The sequence below is a fragment of the Oncorhynchus tshawytscha genome, linkage group LG06, assembly GCF_018296145.1.
Source record: "Oncorhynchus tshawytscha isolate Ot180627B linkage group LG06, Otsh_v2.0, whole genome shotgun sequence".
Lineage (NCBI taxonomy): Eukaryota > Metazoa > Chordata > Actinopteri > Salmoniformes > Salmonidae > Oncorhynchus > Oncorhynchus tshawytscha.
The window spans coordinates 46698564-46715228 of record NC_056434.1 but is presented as its reverse complement, the minus strand read 5'-3'; the positions used below and the strand labels follow the sequence as shown (position 1 = coordinate 46715228).

General features: G+C 42.6%; 1 protein-coding gene across 1 annotated transcript in view; it reads right to left on the bottom strand.

Moving 5' to 3' along the window:
* Nucleotides 1-307: 307 nt before the first annotated feature.
* The window catches only part of LOC112252627 (mitochondrial inner membrane protease subunit 2), a 144705-nt gene continuing 128347 nt past the window's right edge, over nucleotides 308-16665 (bottom strand). Inside the window, exons 4-6 of the mRNA XM_024424048.2 lie at nucleotides 15308-15373; nucleotides 12141-12243; nucleotides 308-2128 (exon numbers count right to left, since the gene is read on the bottom strand). Coding sequence (XP_024279816.1) covers nucleotides 1988-2128; nucleotides 12141-12243; nucleotides 15308-15373 — 310 coding nt within the window. The 3' untranslated portion in view covers nucleotides 308-1987. The remainder of the gene's footprint in view (nucleotides 2129-12140; nucleotides 12244-15307; nucleotides 15374-16665) is intronic.

Sequence of the window (16665 nt, the reverse complement as noted above, 5' to 3'; positions counted from 1 at the left end):
CAGTCATTTCGATTGTTGATATGGAAATTTCATGAGAACCTTATTGACTATATATGTGTGTAATAACATTTCATAGCTTCTAAAACCATGACATAATTTTCTTGGAATTTTCCAAGCTGTTTAAAGGCACAGTCAACTTAGTGTATGTGAACTTCTGACCCGCTGGAATTGCGATACAGTGAAATAATCTGTTTGTAAACAATTGCTGGTAAAATTACTTGCGTCATGCACAGAGTAGATGTCCTAACCGACTTGCCAAAACTATAGTTTGTTACCAAGAAATTTGTGGAGTGTTTGAAAAAAACGAGTTTTAATGACTCCCAATCTAAGTGTATGTAAACTTCCGACTTCAACTGTATCAAGTGTACAATCTATAAATCGAGGTAGTTTCAATCAGCCTTTCATGCCACAGGCTCCTTCAAAGCCCAACCAGTTTTAGTTTAATATTTCCATACATTTAATAACATGGTACTGCACTAGTCTGAAATTCTGATAACACAACATACAAATATATATCTCAGCGTTCAGTTGTTCACATTACATGGTTGCAAAATGTTTTAAAAATATTTTTTACAATTGGCCACAGACATACAGTTTCATACTTTTCTTAAATAATTCCCTATTTCTTCTAAAATAAGATGACATTAAAAAAATATATTTTGTCAACCTAAGTTTATGCTTCTTGTAACCATCAATGAGCTTTCTGTACCTTTCTACTAGCAATTTGGCCCACTTTTCAGAAGCAAACTGCTGTAATTATTCAACATTTGATAGGTGCCCTTTACCCGCCATATTGGGTAAAGGGCATATTGGACCTCGCCGTAGGTTTTGGATGTAATTCAGAGCTGTACTTTTCGCTGGCCACTCCAGAACAGTCCAACATCTCTTCTTAACCATTCCTGGGTGCTTTTTGATGTGTGTTTGGGGTCATTGTCCCGCTGGAAGACACAACCTTCAATGGAGACACAGTTTTTGGACACTGGGTTGAACATTGGATTGTGCACGTTCGAGGTCCCCAGTTCCAGAGGCAGCAAAGCAACACCACAGCATGATTACACCTCCCTTATCTTTCATTGTAGGGAGGGTTCTTTTTTCATTGAACGCTTAATTTGACCCGTAAACCGAACGCTGATCTGTATTGCCAAAGAGCTCTAATTTTGTTTCATTGGCCCACAGAGCATCCCCCCCCACAGGATTTAGCCTTGTTTAGGTGTGTTTTTGAGAAGTACAATCAGGCTTACTTGTCTCCTTCAGCAGTGGGGTCTTCCTATGTTTACCAACGACTAAAACCAATTATGGAGGAGGTTCAATAATGATGTGGGATTGCTTTGCTGTCTCTGGTACTGGGCGCCTTGAATGTGTGCAAGACATGAAATCAGCAGATTATCAAGGGTGCTTTGGAGTGCAATGTTCAATCCAGTGTCCAAAAACTGGCTTCCACAGTAGGACAACAACCCCCAAACATACATAGAAATCACCCTGGAAAGGATCAAGAAGAAATCTGTTCTGGAGTGGCCAGTGAAGAGTCCAGATCTGAATCATAACCTATGGCGAGAGGTGAATACAGTAGAAGTGTGCTACAATAAGCATTTCTTGGCAGTTATCTTGGACAAAGGCTGTGCAACTAAGTACTAGCTCCAGGGTGCCAATAATTGCATCCATGCCATTGGTCTTTATTTTTAAAATAAAAATGTTAAACTTATATTTACAAAAACCAAATAGGTTCTGCAATGTTGAATATCCCAAAAACAAGGTGTGCAGACCAAACTTTATTTTTCAACTTATTATAGAAGAAATAGGCAATTATTTAAGAAAAGTGCAAGGGTGCCTATATATTTGGCCGCAACTGTATGGGTAATGGGTATCTGATCCAGATATCATAACTGTGCCACATCAAAGGATTATGACATGTTCACATGTACTGTATGACAGAGAGAGAGTGTAGGTAGTAGGTACAGTATGTATACAGCCATGAGCAGGCCTCTCCTCAGTCCTCCTCCTCTGTTGTGTCCCCGTGCCAGTTCAACAAGGGCTTCCGCTCAGGGGGGAGGGACGGCTCGATCCTCTGCCACCGATTGGGCGGCCAGATGATGTGGGAGGCACGGCCGTGGACCAACCCCAGAGACACCTGCAGAGAGGAATATAGGGAGGAGAAGACCCTGGTCAAAGAACTATGATACTATCGCTCATTCTAAGTGATCATTAGAATAAAGGGGCAGTTCCTTGGCTGCAGAAGGCTTGATGGCAGAAACTTGTCCATTGTGAATAGTGCTGGTCGTCTTTTTCAAGACAAATATAACATGGAAACTGATTCTAATTAAAAAAAAGTTATTTTTTACGATGGAATTGATTCAATTATTATTTTAGCTGTGACGTCACGACATAAGTTAAATAGACTTTAATATGTGGACTGTTAAGCACATTAAACTGCAAAGGTTTGTTCTTGTTTTCCCAGACAATCACGTCTATGTCAATTAAGCGGTTAGCACAAAACACACTGACCAATATCAACTGCTATTAATGATGCTTATCTTTCAAAAGGCCTGTTATTTACAAATGAGAAACACAATTATTCTGTTCTCCTTGAAGGTAAGGCGGAGTTTGGCTCATGCCACAGGGCTTGCTCTGTGAGTACGAAATGGCACCCTATTCCCTAAATAGCACACTACAATATAGGGAATACGGTGCCTTTTCAGACTCGGATAGAGGAGGAGGCCTTTCTGACTCCCTTGGTAACACATGTCCTGGGGGGTGATATCAGCACAACATAGGTCTCTGGCCATGGATAATTGAAAAAAAACATTTCAACTACCAATACCTTAATTCTGGCATGTCAAGATTGAAATAGAATGAAATTAATGGATTCATTTATTCTTCTTCTCTACTTCAATTGAACTACACTAGTTCCTGGCTGATAAATAGATTAAGTAATATTCCCTTAAAAATTAATTTGGCCCATGCTTCATTCCCGTGTATTGGCACAGAAAAAATAAATAAATACATTTGGTCAGTATTTCCAAATATATTGTCCTACCAAACATAATATACAACAGACAGAGATCCAGTACAGTGCCATTCCATTACCTTCCTTCAATATTCCCCTAATACACTGAACAGAAATATAAACGCAACATGGAAAGTGTTGCTCCCATGTTTCATTAGCTGAAATAAAAAGATGCTATACATTTACCATATTAACAAAAAGCTGATTTCTTTCAAATGTTGTGCACAAATTTGTTTACATCCCCGTTAGTGAGAATTTCTCCTTTGCCAAGAAAATCCATCCACCTGACAGGTGTGGCATTTTAAAAAGCTAATTAAACAGCATAACCATTACACAGGTGCACCTTGTGCTGGGAACAATAAAAAGGCCACTCTAAAATGTGCAGTTTTGTCACAACACAATGCCACAGATGTCTCTGCAGGAATGTCCACCAGAGCTGTTACCAGAGAATATAATAATTTCTCTGTCATGAGCAGCTTCCGATGTTATTTTAGAGAATTTGGCAGTACATCCAACCGGTCTCACAGCCGCAGACCATGTGTAACCATGCCAGCCCAGGAACTCCACATCAGCTTCTTCACCTGCGGGAACATCTGAGACCAGCCACCTGGACAGCTGATGAAACTGTGGGTTTGCACAACCAAAGAATTTATGCATAAACTGTCAGAAACTGTCTCAGGGAAGCTCATCTGAGTGCTTGTCGTCCTCCCCAGTTTCTTGACCGGACTGCGGTTTGGCGTCATAACCGACTTCAGTGGGCAAATGCTCACCACTGATGGCCACTGGCACGCTGGAGAAGTGTGCTCTTCATGGATGGATCCCAGTTTCAACGGTACCGGGCAGATTTCAGACAGCGTCTATGGCGTCGTGTGGGCAAGTGGTTTGCTGATGTCAACGTTGTGAACAGAGTGCTTCATGGTGGCGGTGGGGTTATGGTATGGGCAGGCATAAGCTACGGACAACAAACACCATTGCATTTTATCGATGGCAATTTAAATGCACAGATACCGTGGCGAGATCCTGAGGCCCATTGTCGTGCCATTGATCCGCCGCCATCACCTCCTGTTTCAGCATGAAAACGCACTGCCCTTGTCGCAAGGATCTGTACACAATTCCTGGAAGCTGACCATGTCCCAGTTCTACCATGGCCTGTATACTCACCAGACATGTCACCCATTGAGCAGGTTTGGGATGTTCTGGATCGACGTGTACGACAGTGTGTTCCAGTTCCCGCCAATATAAATAAAGGTGAAATAAATAAATAAAAATATTCAGAAACTTCGCACAGCTATTGAAGAGGAATTTTTGAATTTATCCGTTATTTTACCAGGTAAGTTGACTGAGAACACGTTCTCATTTGCAGCAACGACCTGTGGAATAGTTACAGGGGATGAATGAGCCAATTGTAAACTGGGGATTATAAGGTGACCGTGATGGTTTGAGGGCCAGATTGGGAATTTAGCAAGGACACCGGGGTTAACACCCCTACTCTTACGATAAGTGCCATGGGATCTTTAATGACCTCAGAGAGTCAGGACACCCGTTTTAACGTCCCATCCGAAAGACGGCACCCTACACAGGGCAGTGTCCCCAATCACTGCTCTGGGGCATTGGGATATTTTTAAGACCAGAGGAAAGAGTGCCTCCTACTGGCCCTCCAACACCACTTCCAGCAGCATCTGGTCTCCCATCCAGGACCAACCCTGCTTAGCTTCAGAATTAAGCCAGCAGTGGTATGAGACAACATTCCACAGACCACAATCAACAGCCCAATCAAGTCTATGTGAAGGTGATGCGCTGCATGAGGCAAATGGTGGTCACACCAGAGGCTTTTTTTATCCATGCACCTACTTAAAAAGAAAAAAAAGAAAGGTATCCATGACCAACAGATGCATATCTGTATTCCCAGTCGTGTGAAATCCATACATTTGGGCCTAATGAATTTATTTCCGTTGATTGATTCCTTATATGAACTGTAATAGTAAAATCTTCTTAAATTGTTGCGTTTCAATTTTTGTTCAGTGTAATTCAAGTCATCTCCCCTTGCAGCAGCACATTGAGAGGAGAGCTTTACAGTTGAGCCCTGGCCTGGGGATCAGAGTGTAATTTCCCTCACAGCAGCCAGCATAAACACTTCAATTCCACAGAGGAGAGGCGAGGTGGCAAGAAGAGACAAAGGCCGTGTCACAAACGGAACCTAGCCAGAGACTGTGAAGGGAGGGGGGGGCTCCCTTCCATCACCATGCAGGGGGCTGCTGCTGTGCTGGGTGGAACTGGGGCTGGAACTGAATTATCCAGTAACTGGTGGTTTTGGATGAAGACCATCATGATAATAAAGTAACTGTCAAAACCATTTAAAAATAGGCCTACCTACATTCATTTTAGGATAAAAAAAAAGTTTCCTAATAGCGGGAGTGTTTAATGATTACAAAATCTTTTGGTAACTTAATCCGTCTATGAAACTGACTACTTCACCTCCTCTTTCCAACTGTCCTTTGATGCTTGAGCAGCCAAATCGCTAGATTCACTGGGGGGTAGAGCGCTATAGGCATTTCAGTAAAAACTTGATTTTATACCATGCATGTTTTCATTGCTTGCTAGTAAATACATCATTTGGCCTTTAAAAATGTTGGATGTGTCTGACTATTCATTAATTATGTATAAACAGCAGTTGACAAGGTTGTTCAGGCTCTGAGGCCTATAATACACTAATGTTGTGTCAAATGGACAATTCTCTCGAACCTGGCATAGTATAATTTGATACAGACTGCATACACTGATCAGGCCCGGCCGATACGCTGACCTCCTATCCCTGCAAAGTAAAACAGTAGCCTAGGCTATACAGTGTCGGCCCGCAATGGACCTTTTATGAATGCCCATGCTGTAGCCAACCATTTGTAAAACAGACAATTTACCATTATTCCCTGTCATTTGGTAACATTAATTTATCTTCATGCATGTATTAATTACAGTCGCATACCATTCGCATTCTCAGAGTGGAAACACTGATTGCAGAGTTCACAACCTGAGACACTTGTGAGAAAGTCTCGGTTTATTTCATACCATCATTTACACGCTCCACGTGAGCAACGGGTCTGGTTTATCTGCCCTGTTAATGTTGATGGAGAGCACGCGCGCCTGAGCGCACCCATGTGGTTGGGCTAATAAGCCGGGCTTCTCAGTCATATATTTTCTTCAAGTCACATGGTGCAGTAAGTCAACAAAGTCCGTTATATATATATATATATCTCACAGTACTTGAACAATCTTTCCAACACCCTCCCCCTCAGTAATCAGCTTCACTGATAAATAGGCTATGGACATGTTGCTTTTACTTCGTTCTATTTGAATGATAGTCAATTTAATCTTCATAGTATAAACCATCCCCTTCATACCTTACTTGTCGACTCAATATATTGTAGCCTACTTTCTTGAAAACACAAGGTAGGCCTAGATTGTTTTAAAACACATTTTAAGGAAAGGAGAAATATTTGCTTGTGTCTGAAACACGCTGGCGGTTTTGATTGACGGGTGCATTTACAGGGGTGTGCGTGAGTGAGTTTGCTGATTCTTCCTGTACCCATATGTCCATTCAGAACGTTTCCCCACACTGCATTCAACGGGAAAAGAAGAGCGTCACAAGGGTGACGCTTACGTCAATGCACCGCAGTCAATGCGAAAAGGTAAGTGTCACCCAATTGACTGCATTCAATGGGAAAAGATGTCACAGGGTTGATGCTTATGTCAATACATTGCATTCAATGAGAAAATATGAGTTTCAACCAATTGACACTTACGTCAATCCATTTCATTCAATGGGAAAATATGAGGGTCACAGGCTGGATCCTTATGTCAATATATTTCCAGTCAATGGGACATGAGTGTCAACCAATTTCAACTCTTCACAGTGAAAACTAGGTCCCACAGAGAACAAGGCCTTTCTTCCATATAAAATCATTGCCTTACAGCCCTCACATAACCGTGGACTGCAACTGAGCTAGCTAACCATCCTTACACACAACCCATCATGACCTTACAGGGATGCTCTCCTGTGTTGAGATTCAGCTTACTGCGGCAACAGGAAATAGCTTAATCCATCCTCAACATGGTGCTCCATTCTCTTCCTGCAGACCATGACCCGCCAAATAAAATTTGAAGTCAATCGACGCAAAAGCATTTTAAGCATAAAAAAATAAAAAAAATGGTCTTGCAGTTCTAGAAACCAAGAGCCTTGTTAGAATTAATTCAGAAGGAGATGTTGGTCAAAAAAATTATTGTTGGGGGGGGGGTTGACTTAACTGTATGTGTCTGTGTGCATGCGTATGTCTGTCTCCTCCCTGTCTGTGTTGCCTGTGTCAATATTCTGTCTTTGGAGGTGGGAAAGAGGAGAGAAATGAGAAGACAGGGAGGGAGGAAATGAAGGGGGAGGAGGAAGACAGAAGGGGGAGAGTGAGGGAGGGGGAGAAAGAAATTGATAGGGTGAAGGAGGGAGGGAGAGGGTGATGAAGGAGGGGAGAGAGTCAACAGAGAAAGATGGGTGAGAAGAGGGGGAGAGGAGGGAGAGAGAGATGACATGGGGACGGAGGGAAGAAGGAGGGAGAGGGTAAATGAGGGATAAGAGGATGGACGGGAGAGAGCAGAGGGAGGAATAAAAGAGAACGGACGGGAGAGAGAGAGGGAGATGGGAGAGAGAGACCCATCACCAAGCCCGAACCACTTGGTTACTGTTGCAACCTCTGACAACATTTTTCCAGGAATCCCAATTCCCCATTTTCAATTAACTTGCAAACATTTCTAAAAATATTTTTTCATTTTGTCATTATGGGGTATTGTGTTTATCTATTGAATCCATTTTGAATTCAGGCTGTACGACAAAATTAGGAAAAGGTTAATGGGTATGAATACCTTCTGAAGGCACTGCATCAATCAGCCATTTTGGGATAATGATATAAAAAGACAAAAGCAAGGGGTTTAGGTGCATAGAAAAAAATCTGACACACAAAGGACTGGAGACGGATGCCAAGGCTTTCATAAATACACAATATAATCTTCAAATAACATTTCAAGGCTGTGGGAGTGAGGCAAGGGAGCGTAGAAGGCTAAACTAGCTTGTCCACTCGGTCCCTCACAGGAGAAATGAGTGCTACGGCCTTGAAGACATCAGGGGTATCTGACAAATGGCTCCAGAATACCAACACTCCTTCCTCAGAAGGCTTAGTTTAGAGACTGGGAGTGAGAAAAGAGCCACTAAAGGTTGTCATAAAGGGATGGATTTGTTACACAACTCACAAGCTTATTGCTGTTGTTGGGTGGGTGATAACCACTATGCCATTTATTGACTTGATCTGGATGACGACTATGCTTGCTTTTTAGATTTTAGTTTTAAATGTCATTTTAAATGCCGCTGACAAATCTGTGACCTGGAAAAGAGTAAGACATTGAAGCCCCGCAATACAATAAAGTTACATTTATTTTTGTTGTTTGTACTCCCAAAACCTGTATGCAAAGCAACCGTTGAACGCCATTTCAGGCATTCAGCATATTTCAAGCTACAAGACATAATCTGATTTTGGCAAAAGGTATGACTGTGATATTTGTTTAGGTCTATCCAACCTGACAGCTCACTCAGCAACTTCATCTCACGCAGCACTTTATACAGCACCTGACTCTCCAGGGAGTCCAAAGAGCCTATGGGGTTTTAGACAAGTATAAATAACAAAGCGAAAGAGAGAAAGTGAGAGAAAGAGGGGGAGGGGAGGGGGGGAGAGAGAGGAAGGGGGGGTTGGAGAGAGAGAGCACCCATTTAAAATTAAGTCAACAGAAAATAGGAACATTTCTTTTTCTTTGGTTGTTCCACGTATATTTTAGGAACAAAGAACCTTTCACGTCAGTGGAACACACTTTCTGTGAAATGTAAATCAAGACAGGATTTATATTTCACAAAAAAATATATATTTTTATGCCTTCAGAAAGTATTCACACCCCTTCACTTTTTCCATATTTTGTTGTGTTACAGCCTGAATTTAAAATGGACTCAATTTATATTTTTTTGTCACAAGCCTACATACACTATAACGGCGCCAGAGGGGATGGCTGCCGTTTCACGGGCCCCTAAGAAAATGTTCTATTTTGTTACATTTTATCACATTGTTTAACTTATTTTGTACATAAAGTTGTTGCTACCGACTCTTATGACCAAAAAGAGCTTCTGGACATCAGAATAAATCCCCGCCATTCACGTGAAGAAATACAGAGGGAGAAGGTCAGGATTCAGAGATGAGTGAGTAAATTGCCACTACCATCCATTCTATTGGCAATCACTGGAAAACAAACTCGATCTATGGTCGAGACTATCCTACCAACAGGACATTAAAAAAGGTAACAGCTTATGTTTCACCGAGTCGTGGCTGAACGACGACATGGATAATATACAGCTGTCTGGGTTTTCCGTGCATCTGCAGGACAGAGCAGCTATGTCTGGTAAGACAAGGGGAGTGTATTTGTCAATGCCTGCTGGTGCGCGATGTCTACCAAGAGTTCTCATCTGTATTATTTGTAGCCGTCTATTTACCACCACAAACCGACGCTGGCACTAAGACCGCACTCAACGAGCTGTATAAAGCCCTAAGCAAACAAGAAAATGCAAATCCAGAAGTGGCGCTCCTAGTGACCGGGGTCTTTAATGCAGGCACACTTAAATCCGTTTTACCTCATTTCTACCAGCATGTCACATGTGCAACCAGAGGGAAGAAAACTGTAGACCACCTTTACTCCACAAACAGAGATGCATACAAAGTAGAGGTCGAACGATTATGATTTTTCAACGCCGATACCTATTATTGGAGGACCAATAAAAGCCGATACCGATTAATAGGCCGTTATATACACTGCTCAAAAAAATAAAGGGAACACTAAAATAACACATCCTTGATCTGAATGAATTAAATACTCTTATTAAATACTTTTTTCTTGACATAGTTGAATGTGCTGACAACAAAATCACAAACATTATCAATGGAAATCAAATTTATCAACCCATGGAGGTCTGGATTTGGAGTCACACTCAAAATTAAAGTGGAAAACCACACTACAGGCTGATCCAACTACAGGCTGATCCAATGTAATGTCCTTAAATCAAGTCAAAATGAGGCTCAGTAGTGTGTGTGGCCTCCACGTGCCTGTATGACCTCCCTACAACGCCTGGGCATGCTCCTGATGAGGTGGCGGATGGTCTCCTGAGGGATCTCCTCCCATGTGTAGTTAACTAGTGATTATGTTAAGATTGATTGTTTTTTATAAGATAAGTTTAACGCTAGCTAGCATCTTACCTCGGCTCCTTGCTGCACTCGCGTAACAGGTGGTCACAGCCTGCCACGTAGTCTCCTCGTGGTTTGCAATGTAATCGGCGTCCAAAAATTCCGATTACCAATTGTTATGAAAACGGAGGGTTGGAATTGTGACATAAAAATAACAAGAATCAACAGAAGTTCATTTGTAGTTCTAAACTTATTTAGGGTGTTTTTTTACTCACTTTTTGTCTCTCCCACGACGTTATTCCTCTCGCCTACAGCGTCCATCACAATTACATGCACATGGCCAATTATGCAAATTAGGTGATGATGTCATTTAGCGACTTCTAGCGAATTTTAGGACAGCCAATAGCTACTTTCCTTACTGAGGAGTTGGCAACACTGCGTGCGATATGCACACACAGTTACAAGCCTGCTAGAGTTAGCGGCAGGCGAATGAGCAATATCCACCGCCATAATACGGATGAAGCCTGAGCTGGAATGTGAAGCTAACTGAAGCTAGCTCATTTCAGAAAAGCCTGGGCACATCTGGCTATATACCCCTCTGGTGCACTGTTAAATTATTTAACCATTTAAACAATTTGGGTTTGGATAAAAACTCTGTTTTTGCAATGCCCTCAATGGCTTTCATGCGTTTTAAAATGTGCCACACATGCCTGCACTGGGAAACAACACAAATGACAATGTCAGTATGACCAATGCATTTCTTATTGAGGTGGTGAGATGGCCTAATAAGCATGCAGGCATAAGCGAATAGTGGTCATAGTGCATACATACAGTACCGCACTGTATAGGCCTAGATAAGAAGTAACCATATAACCATTACAGAGGGCTTGTAGATCCAATGGGAAATAAGGTATACTTGAGACAATGGGTTGAGGAAACGGTTTCCTTAAACGAGCTGTTCCCTTATAGTATTCTGTTCATGGCCGATAAACTGCTTACAATAATGTCATCCACAAAATCACCCCCAATCCACCCAAACTCTATCCAAATAATTCAATGTTCAGATCAAGCAACAGACAGAGAGAGTACTGACTGACATGGAACCATCCAAAACCAACTTCAGAAAATAAATCCCTCCACAAACCAGCAGCTGACCCAGTTAAATGTCAAGTACAAAGTTGTTCCTTTATAGGATTGGAATGTTACAGATAGATAATTCCCTGGCCTCTACTCGGCTCTACTGCTTCCTTCTTCCATCCAATGACAGCTCCCTGAAATACTTTGTCAAAACCCAAAAAGCACAGAGCGCCTCACTGCCCGATCACTCACTCCTCGTCACTACTTTCAGACCCTTATCAAGACACATTTGTTATTGCCCGACAAGGATGAGGATATGTATGAAAAATACAACAATGAAATACGCTAAGCCTTCTTTCTCCACAGGCAGGAGAGGCTGCCGGGCCCACATGCCCAATGAGGCCTGCCAGAGATTAATAGCATTAAATGTACCTACCTGCCATAATGGAGAAACTGTTCAGAGTTTCTTTCCTCTAAGGGAACAGCTTTGTCTTAATAAGCAGCACAAAAATGACAAATTTAGAACCCAGGTTTGTTCTCCAACGCATGGCTATTCAATTATTTCCCTTTTAAGGACTCTCAGGGTCTTTTTAGGCCCCATTGTTGGAGTTCAAATGTGGAGCTGCTGGACACGACTCAGACAAGCTGTGCTTTGCTTTGCTTTTCAATGGCATGGGCCAAAGCCTTGTACTTATATACAAATATAAGGCTTTTATATGCAAATATAAGTCTTTCATATCCAAGTATAAGGCTCTGGCATGTGCCATTCCCATAGTAGAGGACTGAGCAGAAAAGTGGCTTACCGGTCCAAAGCTGTTGCTGTCCAGACTGTGGCCGTGATGGTCCCCCTCGATCCAAAAGTGGCCATCAGGGACCCTGAGATACCGGTTCTTATAGCCAAGCGTCCTGCAGAGGGAAATGGAGGGCGGGAGGTTTGGATCATGGATAAAACACATTAGCCAGGTTAATACAACCCAAATTTACTTCAGAACCTAGCTACGAAAGAAAGGCAGTCTTTAACATTGATTGAGCTACGGGATCAATTGAAAACAACAATAAACACATTGAAATTAGACAAGACAAAAGGCAAAACTTAAATTGAGAATAAAGTTCATCTACCTACATCTGCATTAAGGAAATTTACATTTTTGTTTCATTGTGGTGTATCACCTTTTTACTAAATAATCCATCTGCCAGTCATCCATCTGCCAGTCATCCTCCCTTTAGATCAGACTATTTTGTAGACAAAAATCGAATCTAATCAGATGAGTACAAACATCCATTGTGTGTAATGACTTATGAGATATGGACAGGACAGCACACTCCCTTAGGTCTAGTCTCTGGTTGCGTCCCTTAACGCCACACTATCCCCTATATTGGGCCCTGGTCAAAAGTAGCACACTATATTAGGGAATAGGGTCCATTTGGCACGTAACCTCTATCTGATCAGTTCCCCTCCAGACTTGTTTAGTGCCAATCAACTATTTTGCGGCGTGAGGACAGGGTGGTGTACGCCATCAATCACCTGTGCACTTAGCTGTGACTGAGCCCTGATGCATGGTTCATCTCCGGAACATTGTAAATTACGGGAGAAATGACTTTTTAAAATGACAATTCTTCTCCTATCCCTTTCCAGGGCAATGTTACAGGAGCCTAAATGACTACTCTTTAGACCTTGGACAAAAATATTGATTTTGCTGCTGGAAGGGGAAAAATGTTTTTATTGCCACATACACCGGATAGGTGGTGAAATATGTTGTTTTACAGGGTCAGCCATAGTAGTATAGCGCCACTGGAGCAAATTGAGGTTAAGTGCCTTGCTCAAGAGCACATCAAACACATTTTTCAACTTGTCTACTCGGGTATTCGAACCTGCGACCTCTCGGATACTGGCCCAACGCTCTAAACGCTAGGCTACCTTTTGCCCTGTCTGTTCTCCAGCAAACTGAAGTTCAGTGACTTTTAAATGTCAGGGGTCAGGCGTCTACATACAGCATCTGAACACAAACAATACGACAAACAAAATACTGGCTACTTCAAAATCTAGTGACTATATCCCATAGAATACAAATAGTCCCCATCTTGTTTGTACAGTAGAATAGTTTGCAGTAAAACTTTATAGTAACTTTAACGAGACATTTGTTATCTATTTATAAGCAGTGTTCATATACATGTATTAATAAATGATTATTCAAATGGGGCTTACACTACGTACTTATTAATAGTTTATCAAATAGTTTATTAATGAACATTATTATAAAGTGTTACCTAATGAGCTACCCCGGCTATGCTCAGGAAAAAAAGAACAGTCTTGAGTTTTGTGGGAAGACAAAAACAGGTTGCATCCCAACTGGAACCCTATTCCCTACATAGTGCACTACTTTGACCAGAGCTTGTTGTGTCTGGGTCAAAGGTAGTGCACTAAATAGGGTGCCATTTGGGACGCAGAGCAAAGCGAATATACAGAGTTCAAAGCGAATAGACAGACCCCTGTATTAATGCTGTTTGTATGCGACTCACTGCCTGGCAGTGTCTAGCAGCTACAAAGGGTTTAGGTTGCGTTCAGGAGTTTGGGCAGATTCTCAGCATTGAGTTGTGTTAAAAATGTATGCACTCTCTACCTCTCAGTGTACCAGGTTTAAACAATAGCTGCCTGGTACAGTGGAGGTTTGATGGAGGTTACTTAACCTTTGTTTAAACTAGGCAAGTCAGTTAAGAACAAATTCTTATTTACAATGACGGCCTATCCCGGCCAAACCCTCCCCTAACCCGGGCGACGCTGGGCCAATTGTGCGCTGCCCTATGGGACTCCCGATCCCGGCCTGTTGTTTTACAGCCCGGGATCGAACCGGGTCTGTAGTGACGCCTCTAGCACTGCGATGCAGTGCCACTCGGGAGACCTATAGGGCACAGATACACACGATAATGGGACATATGAAACACGATAATGACGACGATGATGTGTAAAAGCCTGAGGTGAATTGGACAGGTCAAGTCAAAGGTTCAGTTTCAATATCTAGACCAGGAAGTATACCACTGCGAATGAATCAAATGTGTTGGACATGCATCCTAAGCGGTATGCTATCATGGACATGGGAACCCACAGCCATAGTCTTGTCCACCAGCCATGTCTGACAGTCTGCCTGGCACACCGCACTGGGTTGTTCTGTACCTCTACGAACACCAGAATCTCCATCTTGAGGTAGCTCTTCCTCATACACCTCACATGAATATACTCCGCATTTCCCTCAATGTATGCATTCCAGTCATCAGCTTTACACAGCGTAGCAACACTGACAATACAGTGGCGTAACACTTGGGCTTTCTGGTTTTTTTTAAAGCCGCGATTCGATTGCAACGCGATTTATGTCCCGTAAGCCATCATTTTTTGGAGATGAATCTCCGAAATGGCCCTCTATATCTCTGAGGGGCTCAGTTCAGAGGGATACACATAGCAAAAACACACACACACACACCACTCAGAGGGCTATAATTGGCTGAGAGGCCTCTTCCTGTGTCAGGCAGAGCAGACAGTCTCTGTGCGTAGCAAGATTAAAACCATAGCTGTGATTTATAGCATGGCGGGCCCGCAGGCTAACACACATGCACACACACACACACCAGCCTCCGCTAGTTTAGGCCATCATCAAACCCCCATGTTAATTATTCATCCATCTCCTCCCAGGCAATACAAGTGACTCGTAATTTGTTCAGCGGCACCCGTCACAAATAGCTGCCAGAGGGATTCACATGGCGACATTGTGGTACGAGTAGTGGCACCCGAAGATTTGATGCTGGTAGATAAGAAATAGAGGTTTAAGACAGAGCTTCAAATTCCCGAGTAAACAATGAGTTTCCTTGTAGCAGCAGTCTTCTCATAGGAAGTCTCTGAACAGGCCTTTAAGACACCCTTTGTTTTACATGATTTCATTGCCTTTTGTTTTGTTTTTACTGTATAATGTGTACGTACTTGATGAAGTCTCCCTCAAGGGCTATGACCCGCTTGATGATCTTCTGCTGGGGGTTCTTGGGAGACCTGAAACGATAAAGATACATGACATCAATTAAGATATGTAATGAAGAGGTATATCCATCAGCTCATAGCACCAATAAACCCTGTGCGGTAGCGACCCTGTTCACTCCACGCTTTCATCAAAATGAATTAAAGACCCTATTCACAACACTAGATTGAACTGGAATCAGTGTTCCTCACCAGCAGACAGAGAAATGGACTATACTGCAGTGAGTATTGGGTGGGTTCAAGTACCAGGCTCTCATTCCTCCTCCCTCCCTCCCTCCACATGTGGACCTCACACACCACCGGGGAACACAAACATAGCAGCACCATGGTAGAGAGAGCTCATTCGCTTTATGTTTATAATAAACCCTTAATAACCCGTAATACCGCAATGCTCAGTTAATGAATTCTACAACCATTATTGCCAATGCCGATGACCTTCTCCAAGCCACGAAATACTTCTAAGTAGCCAACAGAGGACACGATTCATTTGATATCAACAACGACAGTCCTTTTGAGAACATACAAAGCAATGGCATTCGCATTCTGGACACAAAATCAGTCTAATAAATGGGTAATTTAGAAAAGATTTGTCGTTTTTCACTCTCTCGCTTGGGCATGATGTTCAAGGCCATGATCAACAGTATTACAATGATCAAAATTCTTCTATTCCATCCACAGGTTTTATAGATAAATGTGAGGCAACCAGGGAGCCAGAGATACAATGGTGTTCAGTTCAGAGTGTCTGGCCAAATGAGGGACGTCTACACAAAGGCATTGAATAATGACCCACAGAAACCGCAGTTTGTTAAACGTTGCCTTCAAATGCCCAGAGAATCAAACAGAAATGCCAGTCTTAATAAGAAGCCACATCCATTCTCCATCCCTCCCTGCTCTCCCTCTCCCTCCCTTTAACACACACACACTGATACATAGAGGCCCACACACACACACACACACACACTTATACACACACACACTCTGTCACTCCCTTTCTCCCACTCTCTACCACGCATACACACACATTTGCTCTCTCTCTTTCTCCTCCAAATACCCCCCTCCCTCTTTGCCTCGGGGATACAGGGGATCATGACTGATTGGCAGCCCGCTCAGCCAATCAGAATTACCAGAAGCTCAGAGAACAGAGCCCGCAAGCTAAACAGGGGTTAACCTGTCTCTAGAGAGGCTGTGTGTGTGTGTGTGTATTAGGGCTGTGACGGTCATGGATTTTTGGATGATGGTAATTGGCCAGCCAAATGACCACGGTCAACGTAATAACCGTTCGAATAGCAACACAAAAAACTGTTATT